The following is a 20,417-nucleotide window of genomic DNA, read 5'->3' as shown; positions in this document are numbered from 1 at the left end:
TTCTTTTTGGGTTTTTATTTTTTCCTTCAAAAAAATCCATTTCCCCCCAATTCCATTTTATTTTACTGAGGCCCAAGAAATCTGACAGCCTGTCCTGCAGGTGGAGGTTGTCACAGAATCCACGAGGTTGGAAAATCCGACATATGACTGAACACCACCGTGTCAACTAAATTGTAGTGTCAAATGCCTTCAGTCTTTCCTTAAGCACCTCCAGGGACGGCGATTCCCTCCATCACCTTCCTTGGGCACCTCAGTCCCATGTCTAAACACCCTATGGAGGAATTCCTTCTGATGTCCAACCCAAACCTCCCCTGGGGTAGCTTAAGACTTTATCCTCTCGTCCTGTCACTGCTTATCAGAGGGAAAAAGCCACCTTCTACCTGGCTACAGCCTCCTTTCAGGGACTTGTAGAGAACACCAAGGACCCTCCTGACCCTCCTTTTCTCCAGACTAAACAACTCCAGCTCCCCCAGCCACTCCTCACAGGACTTGTGCTCCAGACCCTTCTCCAGCTTTGTTGCCCTTCTCCGGACACGCTGCAGCCCCGCAATGTCCAGTCGGGCGGCCCTGGCGCTCCGGCCGTGCGAGCAGGGCCGGGCTGGTGCCGGCCGGGCGCGCCGCTCTCCCGGCAGGGCGCTCCCGGCCCGAGGCGGGTGGGCGGCGGGGGCCGGCCTGCCCGGCAGCCCAACCCGCGCGCGGCTCCCGGCGAAGGCAGCGCGGCCCCAGCGCCCCGCGCCTGGCGGAGCCGCGGCCGGAGGGAATCCAGTCCGGGTTTTGGCGCCGGGGACCGGCGGCGGCGAGGAAGGGCGAGCGGGAGGGGACCGCGCGCAGCGCCCGACAGCCGGGCCGGGCCGGGCCGGGCCGGGCGGAGAGCCGGCGGAGAAGGAGGGCGCCCGGAGCAGGTGGGCGAGCGGCGGGGCGGCCACGCCGGCTGCGGGCCCGCCTGGCCGCGGTCGCGGGCCCCCATGGCCGCGGCGCGCCCGCCGCACACACCCACCGCCGCCCCCCGGTGAGCGCCGCCGCCGCCCCTTGGGCTCCTCGGGGGGCCGCTGCCCGCGGCCGGGGCTGAGCGCGGCGGGAGGCGGCCGGGCCGGGCCGGCCGGGCGGAGGCACCATGCAGGCGCGGCGCTTGGCCAAGCGCTCCAGCATGGGCAGCCGGCGGCTGAGCGCGGCGGCGCCGCAGGTGGACGCGGTCCGGCCCCCCAAGCCCGAGAGCGCCTGGAGGCCGCCCCGGCGGGAGGGCTCCGCTGCGGCGCTGGAGGAGGAGGACGAAGACGAGGACGTGGTGGTTGAAGTGGAGGAGGAAGAGGAGGAGGAGGAGGGCGGCCTGGGGAGCGCCCCCCCGGCACTGGCCGGCCACGGCAAGGGCCCCCTCCGGGGGAGCCTTAAGGTGCGTCCCGGGAGGGAGCGGGGCGGGGGCGGTCGAGGGGCCCGGGCCGGGGAGCGGGGCCGGTGAGGTGGGCCGGGCCAGGCCGGGCCCGACCGAGCCGGCGAGCGCCGGGGGCGGCCTGGGGCCGGCGGCGGGGCTGGGAGCGGGCGGGCACCGGGAGGCTGCGGGGGACTCCGGCGCCGGGCGGGCCGGCCGGCCCTCCGCATGTCCCAGGCGAAGCGGGCGGCGGGGGCGGCCGGCTAAAAGCGGGCGGGGGGCGTGGGGAGCCAGCGGGGTCTGAAGGAGTTTGAGCGCCGGGAGTGCAGACTTGGCCGGGTGAGGCGTGCGGCTGGCCGGGGTTGCTGAAGGATGTTCAGCCCGGCCGTGTGCGCAGAGGTGTTCGCAGAACTGTGCCTGCGGGGCGGGCGAGCTGCCGGGCCCGACAGGGATCCTGCGAGCGCGGGTGGCCGTGGGCAGGAGGTCTGGGTGGGAGACCTGTGGAAAGTTTAGGAATGCAGCCCTTCTGTGCAGAGGCCCGATTCAAATCCCATCGAAGCGTGCGCGGGCAGTGCGCTGAAATCGGTGCGGTTTGGAACAACCTGATGAACACACCCACTGGCTGAGATCCCGCAGATTTAGGCTTAATGATTTTATTATGAGGCATTTTCTGTAATTATTTTTTCCTTGGGATAACCAGGGTAGTAGGATTAAGTCTATGTATAGTAGTAGTATAGAGGATTTGTGTGATAGATGTGCGCTGGTTATGGAAAATAAATGTATATGAAAGTTTAAAGGGTATCCCTTTTAATTGATTTTTATTTTTTCCAATCTGGGTAATAATTCTTACTTAATAAGAGTTCAGGGTTGGATAGTTAGGAGTGCTGTATTACCACTGGGGTCTTTCCTGTATCCACAGATGAGGAGAAGAGGAAGGAAACAAATCCAAAACAAACAGTACAGAAAGGAAAATAGCAGCAGAAATGCACGTTATTCCCATATTACTTCAGAGCAGTTTTGTTACAGCACTGAGGGAATCAGAGAGACTTTAGCTCTTCACTGAGTCTGTCAAATGCAATGAGTTGTGGTTATGGTGTCTGGGTCAGACCATCCATGGTACTGAGGCCTGACAGGCTGAAACAGCTTTTCTGCTACAGAACCAGCCCTTGACACTTGAGTGGCCTTAGGATGAAGAGCACCATAATGGGCTGCTGATCCCATCATTCTCCCCTTAGTAATGAAGGTCTTAAGTGGTAGAGGAGGCTTAGAGGAGCTTCCTCAGTGTACCTAATAGGAAAAAAACAGTGAAATTCTCAAGTGGAGCACAATGAACTGAAATATAACAGGATTACATAGGTATGATCTGCATATAACATGGGAGTGTACTGTCCTCTTTGTCAGCCCTCAACATGCTTTCCAGTAGCAGGACTGTTAGAGGTTGCTGGTATTCCTGTCTTACACCTAGGAGTATGTGTACATACCAAAATATTGTGCTTGCATGTATTTACTTCCTTGAATAGTAAACGTACTTCAGAGGTGAGATTAGTGTAGTAATGCCTGTTGGGCTACGCTTAGTGTACATAATAAACTGTCAAGTCACCGTTGATAACCAGGTGTGCATATTTACCCTCTGGAGGAATGTTTCTAACTGTCATTGCCTCGGTTTCTGCTTTCTCTGTTTGTACTTTTGAGTGTTATAAACTGGGAGGGCTTAAAATTTAACATTGTAAATAAATTACCTTTGGTTTTTGTGTATTTCTTTAGAGACTGTGAGTGTGGGAGTTCTCAAAGCTTAATGGGAGGGTTCTTCCAAGTAATTTTAAAGCAACAGATTAAACTTCTCTGCCCTTGGCATTGTATTTGTGAGTGCTTTTAAGCCTGAAGTGACTGAATGCAAGAGTGCTTCCCAAAAGTAGCTCTGGCTGTGTGGCCCTGAGTGTGTGGGTGGTGGGTTTTCCAAGCAGGTTGTGTTTCTGTTAATGAGAGAATCAGGCATAAATTGATTACTGAGGTCCATCTGCAGGGCACTGGGAGGGTAATAGAACTGGTGCAGTCTGGGTGTGGTTTGTCAGCTGGAATTCCTTCCAAATGGAGAGGTGGCAAGGTGTCAGCAGCATCTGACTCCCAGACACAGCCTTCTGTATTGGGGACTGGGAGCAAAGTTATTGAAGGGGTGTCCCCTCCTGAGAGATGGCATAGATTGTTGCATTGACCAATACCTTCATAATAAGAGACATCCTAAAGAGCTTCAGAATTTATTTGGACTTGAAAGCAAAGTGATCTGGGTTTTGCAGTGTGTGCTGTCTGGATAATGCAGTTAAGAAGCATCACACGGTGTTCTGGTGTGTATTCACATGCACACTTGATATCTGTGCCCTTGGGTGGAATGGCACTTCAAAGCTACAGATTTCAGGGGCTTGTGACAGTCACTTCTGTGGACTGCCTGTGATACATGGATGAAAGCATCATAGGGTCAGCAGTGGAATTAATATCATTAAAAGGTGCCTGAGAATTTGGTCCACTAGTCAAAATCAGCAAAGTACTGGCACTATCAGGTCTTAGAGACATATTCTCTGCTCCAGAAAGGAGTCCACTCTGTGGCTGTGCCTTTGGTAGTCTAGTTTTGACCCTCACTCTTAAGCAAGGGGATAGAGAGGATGAAGTACTTTATAAAGATAAATATTATTTCTCCATTTTCTGAAGTTGTGGGAAGAGAGAACATATATGACAAAAAAGAGAAGACTGGTGGCCATGGGGAATATACAAAAATTGTGTCTGTATGTTGCTGTAGCTGTGTAGCAGTCCAGGAGGAGAACACATTTTTGTTTTCTGTTCTCCCCTGCTGTGCTACCGTGCTGGAAGAGGCATGAGTATGCTGTGTGTTGCTGGTGGGTCATGGCAGAATAGCCAGACAGTCTTGGAGAGCCTGTAAAGCCTTGTTGAGAAGTGCTGTGTCTTCTTACTTAGTCAGAACTAGTTCATTAATCTCTATATGGAAACGAATTACACCAAGGTGCTGATTATGCAGACTCATTTTGCACATGAAACCCTTTTTGTGCAGCCCGTATTTGCTTTGGCTGCATTTGGGTTTTCAGCCATTTAAAATGAGATGAAAAAGTATAAATAGTGTAATTGCTAGTACTTTGTCTTGAAGCATGGGTTATTTTGCAGTCCTGTTTAATTCATCTTTATTATGCAGCCTAGTTCAGATAGCACAGCCACAGTAGTACCAGGCTGGGGTTGATGTAGTCTGTGGAAACTGTTGAGTTCAATGATGGGGAAAGAAGTTTTGAAGTAGGGTCCATCAGCAGTCTCCAATGCTGACTTTATCAATACTTGGAAAAAAACCCCACTGCAAGTAGCAGAATTATGCTAATTTGTCTGGAAACCATCAGGGTGCTATGATTGAGAATGTGGGCTAGTAGTGAACATGGGCTTGTGATAACATGCCAGCATGTTGCAATGTTTTCTCTGCTCCTATGAACAGTACAGGGGTTGGTGCTTTCTTCTGTTCAGCTCAGTGGAGTTGTCAGTTTACTTCCAGCCCAGTTTCTGTTCCCAGGCTGAGAGTATGGACACAGGACATTCCCAATCCAGCTGACTGTGGATCTGCACCTCTTCCTCACCCATGGAACTACCTGTTCCACATACTGGCTTGTTTGTGAGCACCTCTTTGTAGTTCAGAAGGAAGAATTTCCCACAAGTGGATTTGGTCCTGCAAATACATAGGTCCCCAAATTATGGAAAAGGATCGTATGAAGAGTCTGAAAACTAAAGGCCCAGAGAGCTGTGCAGTGATGGTAGGGGAATACAAAAGCCCAAGCAGTGTAAGCAAGACTTTAACTTCATGCTTACACTTTAACATTGGGCTTAGTTTCACCCACCTTGTGAAGTAAAATTTGCGACAGGTGCAAAGTAAGGGGCATGTACAAGTCTAATCCAGAGGTTTCAGAGTGGAGATGGCACACATTGGTAGGAGTTAGTGAAAAATTATGCTTTTGGAACAGAGTTTTTGTGGTTTGTTGTGTTTTGGGTTGATTTTTTCACCCTTTTTGTTGTTGTTGTTGTTTTTTAAAGATAAAGACATCTGTGTGATATATGGGATGCAGAAGATATATGGGATGCACATCTTTAGAGCTTGTGTGGAAGAAATCAGTTGCCTTTTGGTTATGTGTTGTTCAGCTGTGTTGAATTCACCCTCTTCTCTTTTGCTCCTTCTTTCTAAAGCCAGTGTGAATTCATCGCTGTCCTTTAAATCAGACTTTCAGCTTTGCTGTTTGAATGGGCTATATACTCATTGTGGACAAAGAAGTGGGTTTTCCTGCTTGATTAGGAGGTGTTATTTAATTTAGCTTTCATGTGTGTGTGTAAATGTATTTTCAGAAGCAATTTGCAAAATACAAGCTTCAAATACCAGATTTGCTTAGTGGAGGATAGACCTTGCAAGACACATTAGGAACTTAAAAAAAAAAAAAAAGTTCCCTTTCACACTAATAATGATAATGTTATTTTTATAAGTACTGCTAGTTATTAGAACACCAGAACTCATTTCCTGAACTTGGAGCCTGTTAGGCTAGGCTGTGTACAAACTCAGAACAAGCATGATCCTGGTCTGTCCAATTCTACAAAGAGTAACACAAGATATGAATGGACACTGATGGACTGTGAGGAACAACTAAAGGGTGAGATGAGAGAGGCAGATAAACACCAGCAGCTTAGCTATATTTTTGTAAGTAGATAAAGTTAATTAATTTTTAAATTTCAAACTTCATTTGGCTGCTTCTTGTTCTTGAGTGAAAACCTGTCTAGTGAAGTTGGTGTGGAAAATTCATGGCTAGACTTGGGATTTTTTTTTTTTCTTTTCTTCCTTTTAAAAAGTTTAAAAAGTTTATACATAATATGGATTACTGGAGGCAGAGATGGGGGAGTTGAGAAAATAAGATCGTATTTTTGTCCACTTTCCCCTAATAAAGAATGAATGGGACTAATTTGCTGGGTTTTTTTAAATGTAATTTTGTTGTTGTTGTTTGGACACAAACCAAACAAAACCACTTTGCCTCTACAAGGAGTTGGATTAGAAAACTGTAACTACATAAAAGTGAAGCCACTTTATCTGCTATATACTTTTTGGTCTAAATTAGGTCAGTGATCAGTTGGGAGTGATCAGTTGACAGCCTTCAGGTATTCAGTGTGTACCAGTGGATAGAGATGTGCTGCTCAGTCTCTGTCACAGAATGTTTGAGTTGGGAGGGGGCCCTTGGAGATCACCTGGCTGAACCCTCCAGTTCCAGTGGGGTCATGTAGACCTGATTCCCAGGACCATGTCCAGATGGTTTTGAATATCTTCAAGGAGGGAAACTCCACAGCCTGTTTTGACAACCTGTGCCATTGGTGGGTCACCCTCACAATGAAGAAGTGTTTCCTGATGTTCAGAGGGAACCTCCAGTACTTCAGTGTGTGACCATCGCCTCTGCTCCTGGCACTGGGCACCACTGAGAAGAGCCTGGCTCTCTGTTCCCTCCATTCAGGTGTTTCTAGACATTTTTAAGATTCCCCTAAGCCCTCTCTTCTCCTGGCTGCAGAGTCCCACCTCTCCTCACAGGAGATAATCCAGTCTGTTAATCACAGAGTCATAGACCAGTTTGGAATGGAAAGCACCTTAAAGATCGTTTAGTTCCAAGCCTCTTGCCATGGGCAGGGATGTCACACACTCACTGACTGGACCAGGCTGCTCAGAGCTCCATCCAACCTGGCCTTGAACACTTCAGGGCTGGGGCATCACCCACTTCTCTGAGCACTTGTTCCAGTGCTTCACCACCCTCTGAGTAAAGAATTTCTTCCTAACAGCTACTCTAAACATGCCCTCTTTTTATTTTAAAACCATTGCTTTTTGTCCTGTCACTATCTGCCCATATAAAAAGTCCCTCTCCTTCCTTTGTACCTGGAAGTACTGGAAGGCTGTAATGAGGTTTCTCCAAAGCCTTTTCTTCTCCATGATGAAATCATTCTGGTGGCCTTTTGTTGCACATTCTTTGGTGTGTCCATGTCTTTCCTGTATTTGGGATCCCAGAACTGAACCTGTGATTCCAGGTGTGGCCTCTCTGGTGCCTTAGTGGAGGGGGCAGGATCATCTCCCTCCATCTGCTGTCAGTACTTTGTCTAATGCAGCACAGAACACGGTTCAGCTTTGTTCCACAAGGACTCACTGCTGGCTTATGTTCAACTTCGTGCCCACTGGGAGCCCAGGACCTTTTCTACAAAGTTGTTTTCCAACTGGGTGGCCTCCAGCACAAACTAGTTCCTGGGATTGTGCCTCCCCAGGATTGTCCCTCCGCGGGTCCAGGACTTCACATTTCCCCTGGTTGGGTTCTTGAGGTTCCTGTTGGCTCATTTCTCTAACTTGTCAGGGTTTCTCTGGGTGGCAGCGTGACTGTCAGGTGTATCAGCCAGTCCTCCCTGTCTTGTGATCCCTTCCCAGGGATCAAGCGGAGGATGACCATCCAGCCTATAGTTCCCTGGTTCTTCCTTGGAGATGGAAGTGACATTTTTTTTCATCTTAAAACTAAGTATTGAGAAAGTGCTTTTCGTGGGCTGGTAATTAACATTTGTAATGTGTCCTGTGACAAGTGCAGATGCACAGACCATCTGTGCCTTTGTTGATCCTGTGCTCTTCCAAGCTTTCTTCAGACCCAAGGTTACAGAGAAGTCTAAAAATCCTGTAAATCAGCTTTGAACCCTCAAGTCCTACTCTGTTTTTCCAGCTGCTAGATTAGAAACTCCAGTCTTACAAGAGCACTGGAGAGCTCTTACTAGACTGTGGGATAAATTGGTGCCTCAAAGATGAGAGTTTGGCTGCTTGGCCAGCCAGGAGCATGCTGGTCCTTGCTGGTGTCTGCTTTGTAAATACTGTGTGGATTGAGCAATGATGCTTTTTTTTTTTTTTTTTTTTTTTAATTCCCTCAGAATGAGTCCACATTGGCTTTATAATACTTTCAAGTGATTTATTGAATTGCTTATTTCTAAAAATAGTGAGCAGCTTGACTAATACTGCAGCTTAAGGCCTGCCCAAAGACTAAAGAAGGACAATAGGTCAAAAGAGAAACTCAAGTGTTTTTATTTCTTTACAAAAATTGAACAGAAAATAAAAGGTAAATGAAAAGAATGTTCATTAGATCCTCTAGGGAATCAGCTTTAATTTCATGAACTTGTGTTCATGTTTTTCACTGTAGCATGTTGTTGAGCAGAGCCACAGGAATTTAATGTTACCACTGCTGCTGCTGAACAATCTGTGATAGGATCACTTTCACTACTCTGGCACCTTGCCAAACTTTCCAATCTCAAATGATTATTGCAGTGACATTTGTCGTATTGTATTAAAAAGTACATGTGTGGGTGGTATTTGTTGTTTGACAACAAAACTAATGAAGACAGGAAACTGAACAACTTCTGTTGCTTGGACTTTGAGTAAAAATACAGATCTTTTTATCTGTGTTTTCCAAAACATACAGAATTTAATTTCCATAAAATCCTGACCCAGCTGAAGTTGATGGAAAAGTCCTGCTAGTTTAAGCAGATTTAGGATTTCAGCCCAATTAATTGAACACAAGTATAAATCTACTAGTAGACTAAAACCATTTCATAGTGGTCCTAATAATTGTAAAAGACTGTTGTGATCACTACACACAGATTCGGAGGGAAGGTAAAATGCCTCAGTGATCAGACACTGATGTATGAAATTATATAGCTCAGTGTTTTACCATCTTTCATGCATTTTTTTACATGGTGGATAAAAGATTATTTGAACTTTAGATAGGTAGTGCTGCTAAAACAAGCAGTCAAGATTGGATGGTTACTTAAATTTTATTTTGTGCTTCAGCAGATAAGGTGACTGATGCCTACATCATACTGACATAGAGAGCAAATTGTACAATCACCTTCTATAAACTGGACTTTGTAAAGCTGGCAAGATAAGCATTTAAGCCAGCCTGATCTATTATGTATGTATGCTTATCTCTTTAAAATGGTATAAAAAAACTCTTATTGGATCCAAAATGCTTTTTACCTCATATTTCTCAACAAGTTTTCTTTCTGTAATGCAGTGACGAGGAATGTGAGTACCTCCAGAGGAAAATACCAGATTTTTCTACTTTAACGTACTTTAAAAAGAACACTGTAATGCAGCCCTTGCTGCCTTTAGGTAGGTCCAGGTCAGTGGTGATCCATCAGGCCATGGACAGCCTTTCACATCTGGTTTACAGAGCTGTACAGAAGAAGAAGTGAAATAAATAAGGATGACTTGGTGGTTGCTAAGGATTTACAGTAATATTTTGCTTCAATTTGTGTGACCAACACTGTTTGAGACAATTGTCCCTACTTTTTCAGAGCAGGAGAGAAGTGCTTGGTCTTGCAGGTTTATTTCTCCATGCTGGTAGGTCCATCTGCTGGAGCAGCAACATGGGTAGCATAGTGCACTTTGTGCCACAAACTGGAGTTTGTGGAGTTTATGTTTCATCAGTTCCAAAAAGGGTAAAGTATTCCTTTCCTCCAGCTGCCAGTTACTCAGGCAGCTTTGTGGTTGTGCCAGAATTCATTGTGTGCTTTTGTGGGTTACTGAAACAGTGGAAAACACGTGCAGCAGCCTCTGCAGACTCTGTGGTGTCCTTCAGTTATAGTGGATCAAGGAAGAGTTTGCCAAGCATCTTGGTAGTGCAGGGGAAAAGATGGGATATCACAGCTAGGACAGGCATAGGGAGGAAAGGGAAGGTTAGAAATGGAGCAAGCCTTCATCCTTTAGAAGACAGAAGCCATGTGGCAGTTGGGCTCTGCTTTACTTTGGGCCTGATGGTCCTTCAGGTTCTTGGTGAAGGCTTTTCTCCCATGAGATATTATTGCATCCCTGTAGTGGTTTGGTAGAGGCTGCTTTCTGGAGCAGCTGGAGAAGGTGGCCTTTCGCCTCTGCATGTTTTTACTGATGTTATTCTGTTGCTTCCAGGGGTAATGAGTTGTAACTCTGTGATACTGTTTATTGTGTAGTCAGACACAAAAATAAACTCATTTTTTTGGCACCTCTCCTAATCTGAACAGAAAAACTGCTACATGATTTTGTCTTGAGCTGAACCCAGACTTGGGAGAATCTTCTACTTGAGCAGTGCTTCTTGCTTGTTCTACTCTGCTGAGGGATGGTGTTTTGTACTTCCAGGCTCAAGATCTGTTAGAGGAGATCAGGACTTCTGGTTATTTTTTGTCTTGTAATATCTCCTCCAGGCTTTCAGCATCAGGGATCAGCGTTGGCCCTTTCATTCACAGCACCTATTTCATTTGGAAGTTAAAACAGTTGCATACATCTGTGAACTCCCTTGGTTTTGTTTCACTGAAATGCTATAATTTAAACAAACAAATAAAAAAGAGCAAAGTTCCAGGATGTAAAGGCAAATGGATTGCATTTCCATAGCCTTTTAAGTGATCTAAGATCTGCAGTATCTCATCTCAGCTGGCTGCTTTCAAAGTCAGACAATAACTTTTGACTCCAGAAATCTCACACCTCTGTATCTTAATTGCAAGAGATCTTGAAAATAAAGCAAACCTGGTTTTCACTAAAAATATCCTACTGTCCAGTCAAGAGGAGGAGGGCTTTCAAAGGCAGATGTACTAATCAAGGGGTTTTTTGCTGAGGAGCAGTGAGGCAGTATTTCCAAAACATACTGCTAAGTGTGGGGAGTTCCCCACTGCCTCTACAGTTTGATTTTTGTGAGCTCTTACTTACTTGATCATGAATGAGATTATAGAAGTATGTAGTACTTCTTTGAGCTACTGCCATCCTTATTGTTCCCACCAGCAGATGAAGAGAGAAACAGGTGGAGTGTCTTGTACATCTTCAGCAATGGTCTTGAAATAGTTAAAAGATATTTTATTTGCACATGAAATTCAGCTAGTAAAGGCCATATTTATATATGAGTAGGACAGTCCATACACATGGTTGTATTAAGCTGCATAGGCTGTTGTGTACAACTTTTTAGTCTAGACAGAAAAACCAGGAGCAGGAAAGACAGTAGGTACTTTACCGCTGAGTTCTAGGACCCTTTTTGCATCTCTTATAAGTAAAATCACCATTTCATAGATACTCGTTGGCATACTATAAAAAATACCCTGACATGAGGCTTCAGAACTTCAGCTGGTGCGGTGGGAACACCTGGTTTGATGTTGCTCACTACTTGCAGCTTGTAAGTACATCTAGTAATGCAACAGAAATAAGAACAGAAAAGCTTTATCTGAACTTCCCTGCTACCACACATTAGCATGCTTGGTTTTTTTTCTCCTATTCCAGGGTTTTATAAGCTTCCCCAGAGGTGACCAGCAAGACCCAAGTGTATCCTCCTCTTTTTTCCTGTTTTTCTTGACCAGCCCAAGGCACACATTTCCAGGCCCTCATCTGTTGTCTGTGTGGCCACAGGTTGCTCTGGTGGCATTGAGCATTGCTTACTCTGCTTTCACAGCAGGAGAGGTGAGGGAAACCTGGTGCCTGGCAGGAACCCTTCCTTCTCACTTGCAGGGCCAGGCACGTAGGTCCTTGTGAGAAAAAAAATGTGATAATTGGTTTAGTTAATTTTAAATTCACTTTCTGTGCAACCAGTAATTGGGAAGGCAATTATGACTGCCCATTCGTGGCCTGCAAGTCCTCCTGAAAGTGTGGTAGAGTACCAAGCACTCAGTGGTGAGCCTGCTTGGCAAAGATTGAAGAAACAGAATTCCTAAATAAAAATTAACCTGTTTTTTGCAACTATGGCCCTCCACTTTCCTCCTGCTTAAAGTTTTCCAAGGTACCATGTATATTTTTAGCTGTTTAGAGGCAGTGTGTTTCTCAGGCCCTTGTTTTATTTAGGAAAAGGAAAACAGGGCTGAAATAGCTCTGCTGAGATCCTGCCACTGACGCCAAGCCTGGGGCCAATGTCCAGTTGGAAGCCAGGTACTTGGGTTTGCAGGGTGGTCATTGCACAGCACAGCCAGGACACAGAACACAGTTATTTCTTTGAGACTTAAACATTGCAAGCAAATTTTGAAGATGCATACTTTCCGTAATTAGTAGTAAATTTTGGTAACAGTTACTGATTGGTGCCTGATAATGCTGGAAGTTATGTCCTGTACTTTTCTGTGAGGAACTTACTATGCCTGCATATGGGATGTGGAAGAAAGCTTCCACACTTCCACATCTTCAGTCATTTGTTGATGTGGTGGAGAGAAAAAGGCACAAATATCTCTGAATTGTTTTTGTTCAGACCTGAAAATGGTGTATGGGAAGAACCATGAATTCCCTGTGTTCCTTGCTGTCTCCCCTTGTAATCTTAGTGAGACCTTTCTGTCCAGTTTTAATAACATGCTTCCTGTGCCAGTTAGTGCAGTATTTCAGATGTCTGAAATTGTTGGTGGTTTTATTTGGGGTACAACAAGTACCTGGCTGGGTACTGGATTTCAAGTGTGGGAGTGAAAGTTTCTGTCATTCATCTGGGTAGTTTCTCTATAACTCAGAAACACCTGAAACTGGTGCTGGGATATGTGGGTTTTGCAGATGAGTTATGTTTAGCCAGGTAAGTGCTGACAGACACGTGAGGATACGGGAGGGTAGAAACTTCTTGCTGACTTCAGTTCTTGCTGCATAACACTCTGTTTTGAATCCATGCAACTTAACATGCTTCGAGTTGTGTTTTAATACATAGAAAATATATTCTATGGACGGTTTTCTATGTTTGGTCAAATGAAGATAGGGATTTTGTCCTAGCCTGATTGAAGATGAATAGTACTTTACTGTATATTAATGTGTAATATATATTGTAAAGAACACTTACAGTGACCTTAAGATGCATTAAGTTCTATATTGTTAGAGACCAACAGTTTATAAATGCTTAGAGTGATTAGATCTACATGATTTATATGTAATGAGCAACTGCTGGTGAAGCGAGTAATTAAATGCAAAGTATACTCAAAAATGTAATAATACATTGAAATTCAGGGCAGATTATTTCCAAGCATCATTACGCGAATCTGTCTTATCTCTTTGTGTTCCAGTATGAATAGAGATTTCTGGCAAAATGGAAATTTGATGCATTCTTTCCTTCCACTGAGGACACTGTTTTTGAATGTCAAAAATTAGAGCTTTTTAACGTAAAAACCTCCCTCTGTTACAGGAACCTGAACTGGAAATATTGTATGAAGCAATATGAGTGAATCAAAATCTTTGTCCTTCTATATATTTAATTTAAATATTTTTTACTTGCATTTAATTTTGGTAGCAAGTTTGGTGTTTTTCATTTTTGTTTGTTTTGTTCTGTTGTGAACTTTATTCCTGATTTCTTTCATGTTGAGAAAAGTGGCTTATCCCTGTCCCTAGAGCATTGCCTGGCTGTTCAGGCTGGCCTGAAAAGGGCCTTGCAGTTATTGAGCTCTTGTTTTGGCTGAACATTTTAAATGTATGTCATGTTACATATACACATCTCATTCTTGTTTCCCATTAACACGCTAGGCTGAAATATATTGATTCCTTCTTTCACTTCCCCATTGAGCTGTCTGTTTGTTCTGTAATGGATCAAAAATGTTGCTAAAGCCTTGTTTAATTAAAAAAAAAACCCTGGAACTTTTGTTTTCTTATCAGCTTGGAGGTTTATTAGCAGTCCCAAACACTTAGGATGATTACATCTATTTCAGAAAATGGAAAGAGGTGGTCACAAAGCCAGAATCAAAAAATTGTTTATGAAAAGCAGCAGAGTTATACAGCAGGTTGGCTGGTGTTAAGCCATCTCATAGCTGATCTGTCTAATCTGGTGTTTTTTTTAATTGGTGTTTAATCTAAAGAGTTTTTTGATGGAATTAGATCAGCTGATTACATCATAAATCCGATGGAAATCAAAAATCCACATTCAAAACTGTGTCTTCTTTGTCAGCTATGCAGTGTCAGTATTGTGCATAGGCCTATATGTTAAAATTATTTATCTGTTGACAATGCAAATAGCCAGAATTGGATCAGTGAGTTGGGTGTTTGCTGGTGGGGTGGGGTTTTTTGATATGTGTTTATTAATTAGCATGTTACACCCCCACACACATACCACCACCCCTCCACCCTGCCTCCCCCACTCTGGAAAACAGCCTAGTGTGGCTTGTGAGGGATCTTGTTCTTTTTGGAATGAAGTGATACTGGAGTTGAATCCAGTTAGAGTGGTGGTAGGTGAGGCAAAGGAAATACAGCTTTATGGGTTGAGGGAGAAAAAGAAGTTTGTACAAAAATGGACACATGGCAACGGCTCAGGATTATTAAGAAATGGTGAGATTATTCTGAGCTAGATTGCCAAAATGTATTTCTGCTAGTGTATTTGTTTATAGGGAGCTTTGGATGCAGTCAGCTTTTCTACAGATACTTGCCTTGTAAAATAGTTTTATTGTACTTTAGAGGTACTTCTTTGCTTTTATTGTAAAATTAGCTTTGTTATCTGTATGAACAAAACATAATGGCACAAAATAGGCCACAGTTGGAAGATTATTTACTTTACACAGTCCTCTAGGATTCAAAGTGTGTGTGGAAGGGACATGCTCAGCTTTCTCATGTGTCTTAGTCCTTCCAGATCCCAGCAGACATTATGAGGAGAAACAGAAGTTAGCCAGTGTCCCCCCAGAAGGTTAAGGGAGCCTGCTGGGCTCTCACTGCTGTGCTGCCTGGCAGGGAGCTGAAGCCTCTCTCTGCCAGGTTGTGGTTGCAGTCCTGTTCTTGGCAGGCAGATGCAGTGATAGGATCTTCTTCATCTGATGTAAATTGGTGTAGCTTCATGGAAGGTGCTTCATCGAGTCACAGGGGTGGGAGGCAGAGCTCTCTTGGGCTGGGCAGCTGCCATGTGGAAATCAGCCCTTGAGATGTTTATAAAACTGTCAGCAAAGTAGGCATGGTATGTGGTGTGGCAATTCTTTCAATGGTTTGTTGTGTTTCCATCTGTCTGTGTAGTCTGTTACAAAGCCTGTTAAAAATTATGTTTCTGTTCCTGCTGTGCCCACCTGAATCCACAGGTTCTGCACCAAAAAAATAGGAAATTTGAAAGAATATGGGTAGGAGTCAGTTTTCACATTTGAAGATATATTTCCATACAGTTGGGTCACAATGCTGATATTCTTGGGAATTCAGTGCCTTCCATTGTATAGGAAACACAGATATCTTAATGCCTGTTAAATGCTAGTGAGCTATTTGTAAATAAATAACCCCAGTTTTGAAGCAGCAGTGTACCATAAGTAAGGGAAGATGATAAAGTCCAGTCAGGTTATACTCAAGGAGTGACACAATCTGTCAAGTCTGAGTCTCTGTGTTTCCATATAAATGTGATAGGTCTACTTGTTCTAGTGTTTGCTGATCCTTTAAATAGGCAATTCAGTGCCTGAGTTGTCTTTTTGATCAATAATTTTTTGCTGTTCAAGGTAAAATGCAAGCTGAAATTTAACTGAAATTGGAGGAGACTGAGGTTTAACTGCAATGTCAGCGTCGTATAAGGATGTGCTCTTGGGTAGGGCAAAAATTGACTGCACATAAGTTAAGGCCTAAACTACTGAAAAATTGCAGCCTGCTCATCATTTGTAAGGAATAGTGAAATATTTCTCTAAATCCCTCACTTTGTGTCAGTGTTAAGCATGCTCATTTTGGACAGGACTTACATTGCAACACATGGCCTTGATGTGGAGTTCAGGACCAGCAATTTGGTTATGACAAAATACCACCACATAAAACTTTCTATAGGCAGGTTAAAATAGGTTTTGCAATGAAAAATTATTAATATACTGCTGAAAATAGCGGTGATGGTGGGGGGAAATTGACAAAGGCAGGTGGAGGTAACTGCAGAGAGAAACAAAACTAGTTTATTTAATTTACAGGGGGGTTATAGCTCCTGTTTCTGTGACCGAACTTCCAAGTGATGTGGTTGCCTGAGGCCAGGTTGTAAAGAACTCTCTTGAAAGTAAGCTGAAGGTTGCTAATGGCTTAAGGGTGAAAATACACAGTGAATTGCATAGAAAAACAGCCTATTATCAAGTGGCTTGTGTGAGCGATAATTCATCAAGTGCATGAAAAGGACAGAAATTTTACCAGTAGTTCATACTGGAGGCAATAAGATGGCAAATTTGGAGGACAAGAAAAGCTGAACCATTTGGGAATAATGGGATTTGAGAACAGCAAAAGATGGAGAAATGTGAAGTATTGGAAGTTAGCTGAAATAAAATGGTGTCAAAGTCTTAGGTTCTCTCTTTCTGTGAGACAGGCCTAGATAGGTTTGACTAGATCTTCCACAGAATTTTTGCTGAAACATTCTAGACTTGAGGGATGATCCCAAGACTCAAGTGGGTAAAAGAATATTAAGGATCTATGAAAAAAAATAAAGTTATTGATAAAATATGACAGAACAGTTAACTATCTGGGAAGATATTTTGGAAATTATCTGTGTTATCTCTGAACTATGAGTTCTGGTAAAGCAGAGCTTGAGGTCAGTGGTGTCCTGGTCATTAATCAGTGTTTGCCAGGAAGTGAGGAGTCTGATCATTCAGATGACTGTGATCCTCAGCACTCCTCACATCTATGGCTGCTTGTGTAGGTGGTTGGATTTCCAACAAAAGACACCATACACCTCCAGACAGGGCAGCTGCCTCAAGGGGAAGTGGCTTCCAGAGACATGGATGAAATAAAATAGAAAAACTGCATGTGGAGTAGGAGAAAGCTACTGGAAAAAGCCCACTCAGGAAAACTCTTGGCTTTCTTTCATGATCACCTACTTCTAAAGCAGAAAAGATTCTTTACATGCAGTCACTCTCAAGGGAAAGTTGAGAAAGAAGTTAGTATTTCCAAGCATCTGTTGAAAAATGAAGGTGAGGAAGAGATTCAGTCTAAGTATTGGATTTGGTCTTCTGCTTTTTCTGGCTATTAGCTGAAGAACCTGAGCTGCTTCTGCAACCTGAGCATTTGCTCTGTGATTTTTGTCTTTCCTCACTTCCATATGCATGCATGGGACTGACTGTTAATTGTGGCATATTGACGTATGAAATGTGTTTGAACTGGATGTGGATAAATTTGATATATAAGAATAGATTATCTGGTATCACAGTTAAAGTATTCTGCTATTTTTGGTTTTGGCTTTATATTACAGCTGTAGTCTGAGCCTGCAACCTTCTGTTGTCACTACTTAGGTCTGTAAAGAAAACTCAGCAATGTATGGCACATTATATTTGCTGAAACTGAGTTCAATCCTAAAATTTCATAAATAGAAGACAAAAATACCTTTTTTTTTCTTTGGTACAGTCATGCACTTAGTCCATTAAAAGATTCATTAAAACCATCTTGATGAAAACTGGGTTCAGTCAGGCATTGGAGAGTAGGAGATGAGGGAGGCTGTCCCTCCCCATGCTCTCAGCCCACACTAAGGGTTGTGGAGGGTGAGGAGGCAGCTGCTGGTGCTGCCCAGTGCCTGTGGCACCTCTGCCATGCCCGGCAGGGGAGCTGCTCCTGCCCCGCACAGAGCTCTCCTCTGCAGCAGGGGGGGTGGAAATCCTGGCCCGGGAGGAAGGGAGCTGTGGTCAGGCAAGAGAAAACCATGCAGCAGTGGAGGGGATGGAAATCAAATCTTATGTAAACCCTTGTTTGGTGTTACATAATTTCTAGGGGCAGGATATTGGATCTTGGGTATTTTCAGGCTTTTTTGTTACTTCAGTGCATTACTTATAAGTCAGTTTTATTGAAAATTGAATGCAACTCAGCATTTCAGTGATTCTCAGGCACTCAGAAAAAGGCTAATTGTAAATCTAAGGTTTTTTTAAAAATCATTAAATCAGAATTCAATTTGTGTTGTTTATATGTCTTCTCCTAATTCTGTGTGATCACATGCTGACTGTTTTGTCTTCCAGGCAGATTTTCTTGGTAATGTGTCATCTGTTTGTGTGTGAAGAAGTGTAAAGTGTCTAATTCTTTCTACTGTTTACGTTCATAGAGTAATAACTCTTGTTTTGTTCTTGAAGCCCCTCAGTGGAAGCACTAGAAACAATTAAATCATTAGTCCTAAATAGTTGTGCATTAATGATGTGATACACTTTACAGAATACAGCAAAATTACTGTGGCAAGTATCTTTCCTGTGAACTTAAAATTGCTCGCACCATTTTTGTAACTGGCGAGGTTTGAAATCTATAGAGATCTCTGGAGAGAGGAATATATTTTACTACATTAATATATACACAAATACATGGATTAATTTTTTGGATGATGAAAAGGAGGAATAAGTTGGAAGAGTTGACATAGGAATTTCAGTTTATTAGTGCTGTTACTATCTGAGGACAATACAGCTTGGATATCTCCAATGTGAAGATCAGCAATAATTTACAAATCTTTTAAAATCCAATTTGCCAGCTCTAGAAGGCACCTGCATTTCTCTGAGCAAGTGCACGTGGTGTGGAAGTACCTCTGCTGGAGGCAGGAGAAGCTTCCACTTTGTTGGGCCATATTTTGCTTGGTTGCTTGGGTTGGTTGGAGGGGTAACCTCACAGATAGGTGTGCCTCTGTGAAACTATGGAAGTGTAGCTGTCCAAGGAATGGATTTCACAGGAAAATCTCGATCCTGTGCTTTGTTTTACTTGCTGGGAAGGTGGAGTGGCTTGGTTCTGATGAGTTTTCAGGGTCTTCCCTGCAACCCTGCAATAGTTTGCTTTATAAACACCAGCACATTGTATTCCAGAGTGGGAGTGTATTTCCTAAGGCACCTGTTTGCTTGGGAAGTCTTTGGTTGTGGGAAGTGGCAGACCAGAAGATCTGGGAAGTGCTGGCAAAGAGACAACCTGGCGTTGCTCCTGCCCTGTGATGGCTCCTCACAGAGATCCTGCTGCCATCACTTGCTCCCCTTTGCCTTCTGGCAGATGAGTTGGATCATACCAAATTATTTTCTGCTCCTGGAAAAACCTTCATTTACAAATACAGCTTTTAAAAAATCCAGTATGTGGCTGTAGGAAGCGCTTTAATTTTTTGGTTATGTTTAATCTGGAAAAATTGTGACTTCTTTTCCCTGCCATTTTAGGAGGAAGACAGCTAGGATTTCTTTTGCACAGCTATGCTGCACAGATGTGTGTGCATTAAAGATATGTTGTTTATAATCTGGTTTCTGACATTCTTATTCAAATACCTTTTTGATTTAACATAAAGAGGTTGATAGCTTTATCAAATGGACAAAAATTGCTTATTTTCCTGGCTATAGTCATTTTGGAGAAATCAATGGCAGTTTCAGATTTTATGAAGGACAAAGAAATGGTATTCACTAATTCAAATAATTAATTAGAAGCAAATGCCTGTGGGTAGTGGGTTGTTTCCCATTTTAGGTGAATTAAAGGAAAATTTAATAATTGCTTTCAATTTTTCAGGCAGCCAACATCAAGCGTGAAATGACCTTCCATGCATTTCAACAGGAGGATGTAAAAAGTGACATCAGTCGAAAACTGCCAGACCAACAATTTCTCCTGTTCACCACAAAGGAGGAAGATTTAAAAACAGCAGAGACCAAAAAACTTAACAGAGCTCATGAGCATGAAAAGGAAAACACTCGTTCTGTTTGTCTTCTGGAACAGAAGCGCAAGGTTGTTTCTTCAAATATTGATGTGCCTCCAGCAAGGTGAGTTTGATCTTTTGTTGTGTTTTGTTTTAAGCTTTATTCCATTTTCTTCCCTGCCATTTTTTAATGGGACATTAGATACAAGTTTGGTAAACAGCACTATGAGCTGCTAAGGCTAGTGTTTGTGCCCAGGCAGTCCAAAGTCCCTCACAACCTTCCTATTTGAGAGATCTGCCAGGAAATGAAAAACACCAGTAGCTAAAAATGAGAGCATCTGTAGAGTAGGACTTGTTATTGCTTTTGCATTGTTTTTGCTTTTAGAATGTGCTGCAGCTGAGGTACTTGGAGAAAAGAATGAGTCTTAAGAAGAGATTGTTGACTCAGCTTCACCCTGAGAAGTAATCTTCTAAATTAGATACAAAATCATCTTACCTGCTAGCAATTTATTTTTCAA

General features: G+C 43.6%; 1 protein-coding gene across 2 annotated transcripts in view; it reads left to right on the top strand.

Moving 5' to 3' along the window:
• The first annotated feature begins 1,071 nt into the window (after positions 1-1,071).
• ZNF704 (zinc finger protein 704) overlaps positions 1,072-20,417 on the top strand; it is a 96,470-nt gene continuing 77,124 nt past the window's right edge. For both annotated transcript variants that reach the window (XM_059487074.1, XM_059487065.1), the window contains exons 1-2: positions 1,072-1,390; positions 19,776-20,023. In XM_059487074.1, coding sequence (XP_059343057.1) covers positions 1,115-1,390; positions 19,776-20,023 — 524 coding nt within the window. In that variant the 5' untranslated portion in view covers positions 1,072-1,114. The remainder of the gene's footprint in view (positions 1,391-19,775; positions 20,024-20,417) is intronic.

This window comes from Ammospiza nelsoni, chromosome 1 (assembly GCF_027579445.1).
Source record: "Ammospiza nelsoni isolate bAmmNel1 chromosome 1, bAmmNel1.pri, whole genome shotgun sequence".
Lineage (NCBI taxonomy): Eukaryota > Metazoa > Chordata > Aves > Passeriformes > Passerellidae > Ammospiza > Ammospiza nelsoni.
Note: the sequence above shows the minus strand (reverse complement) of the source record. Positions and strands in the feature narration are given on the sequence as shown.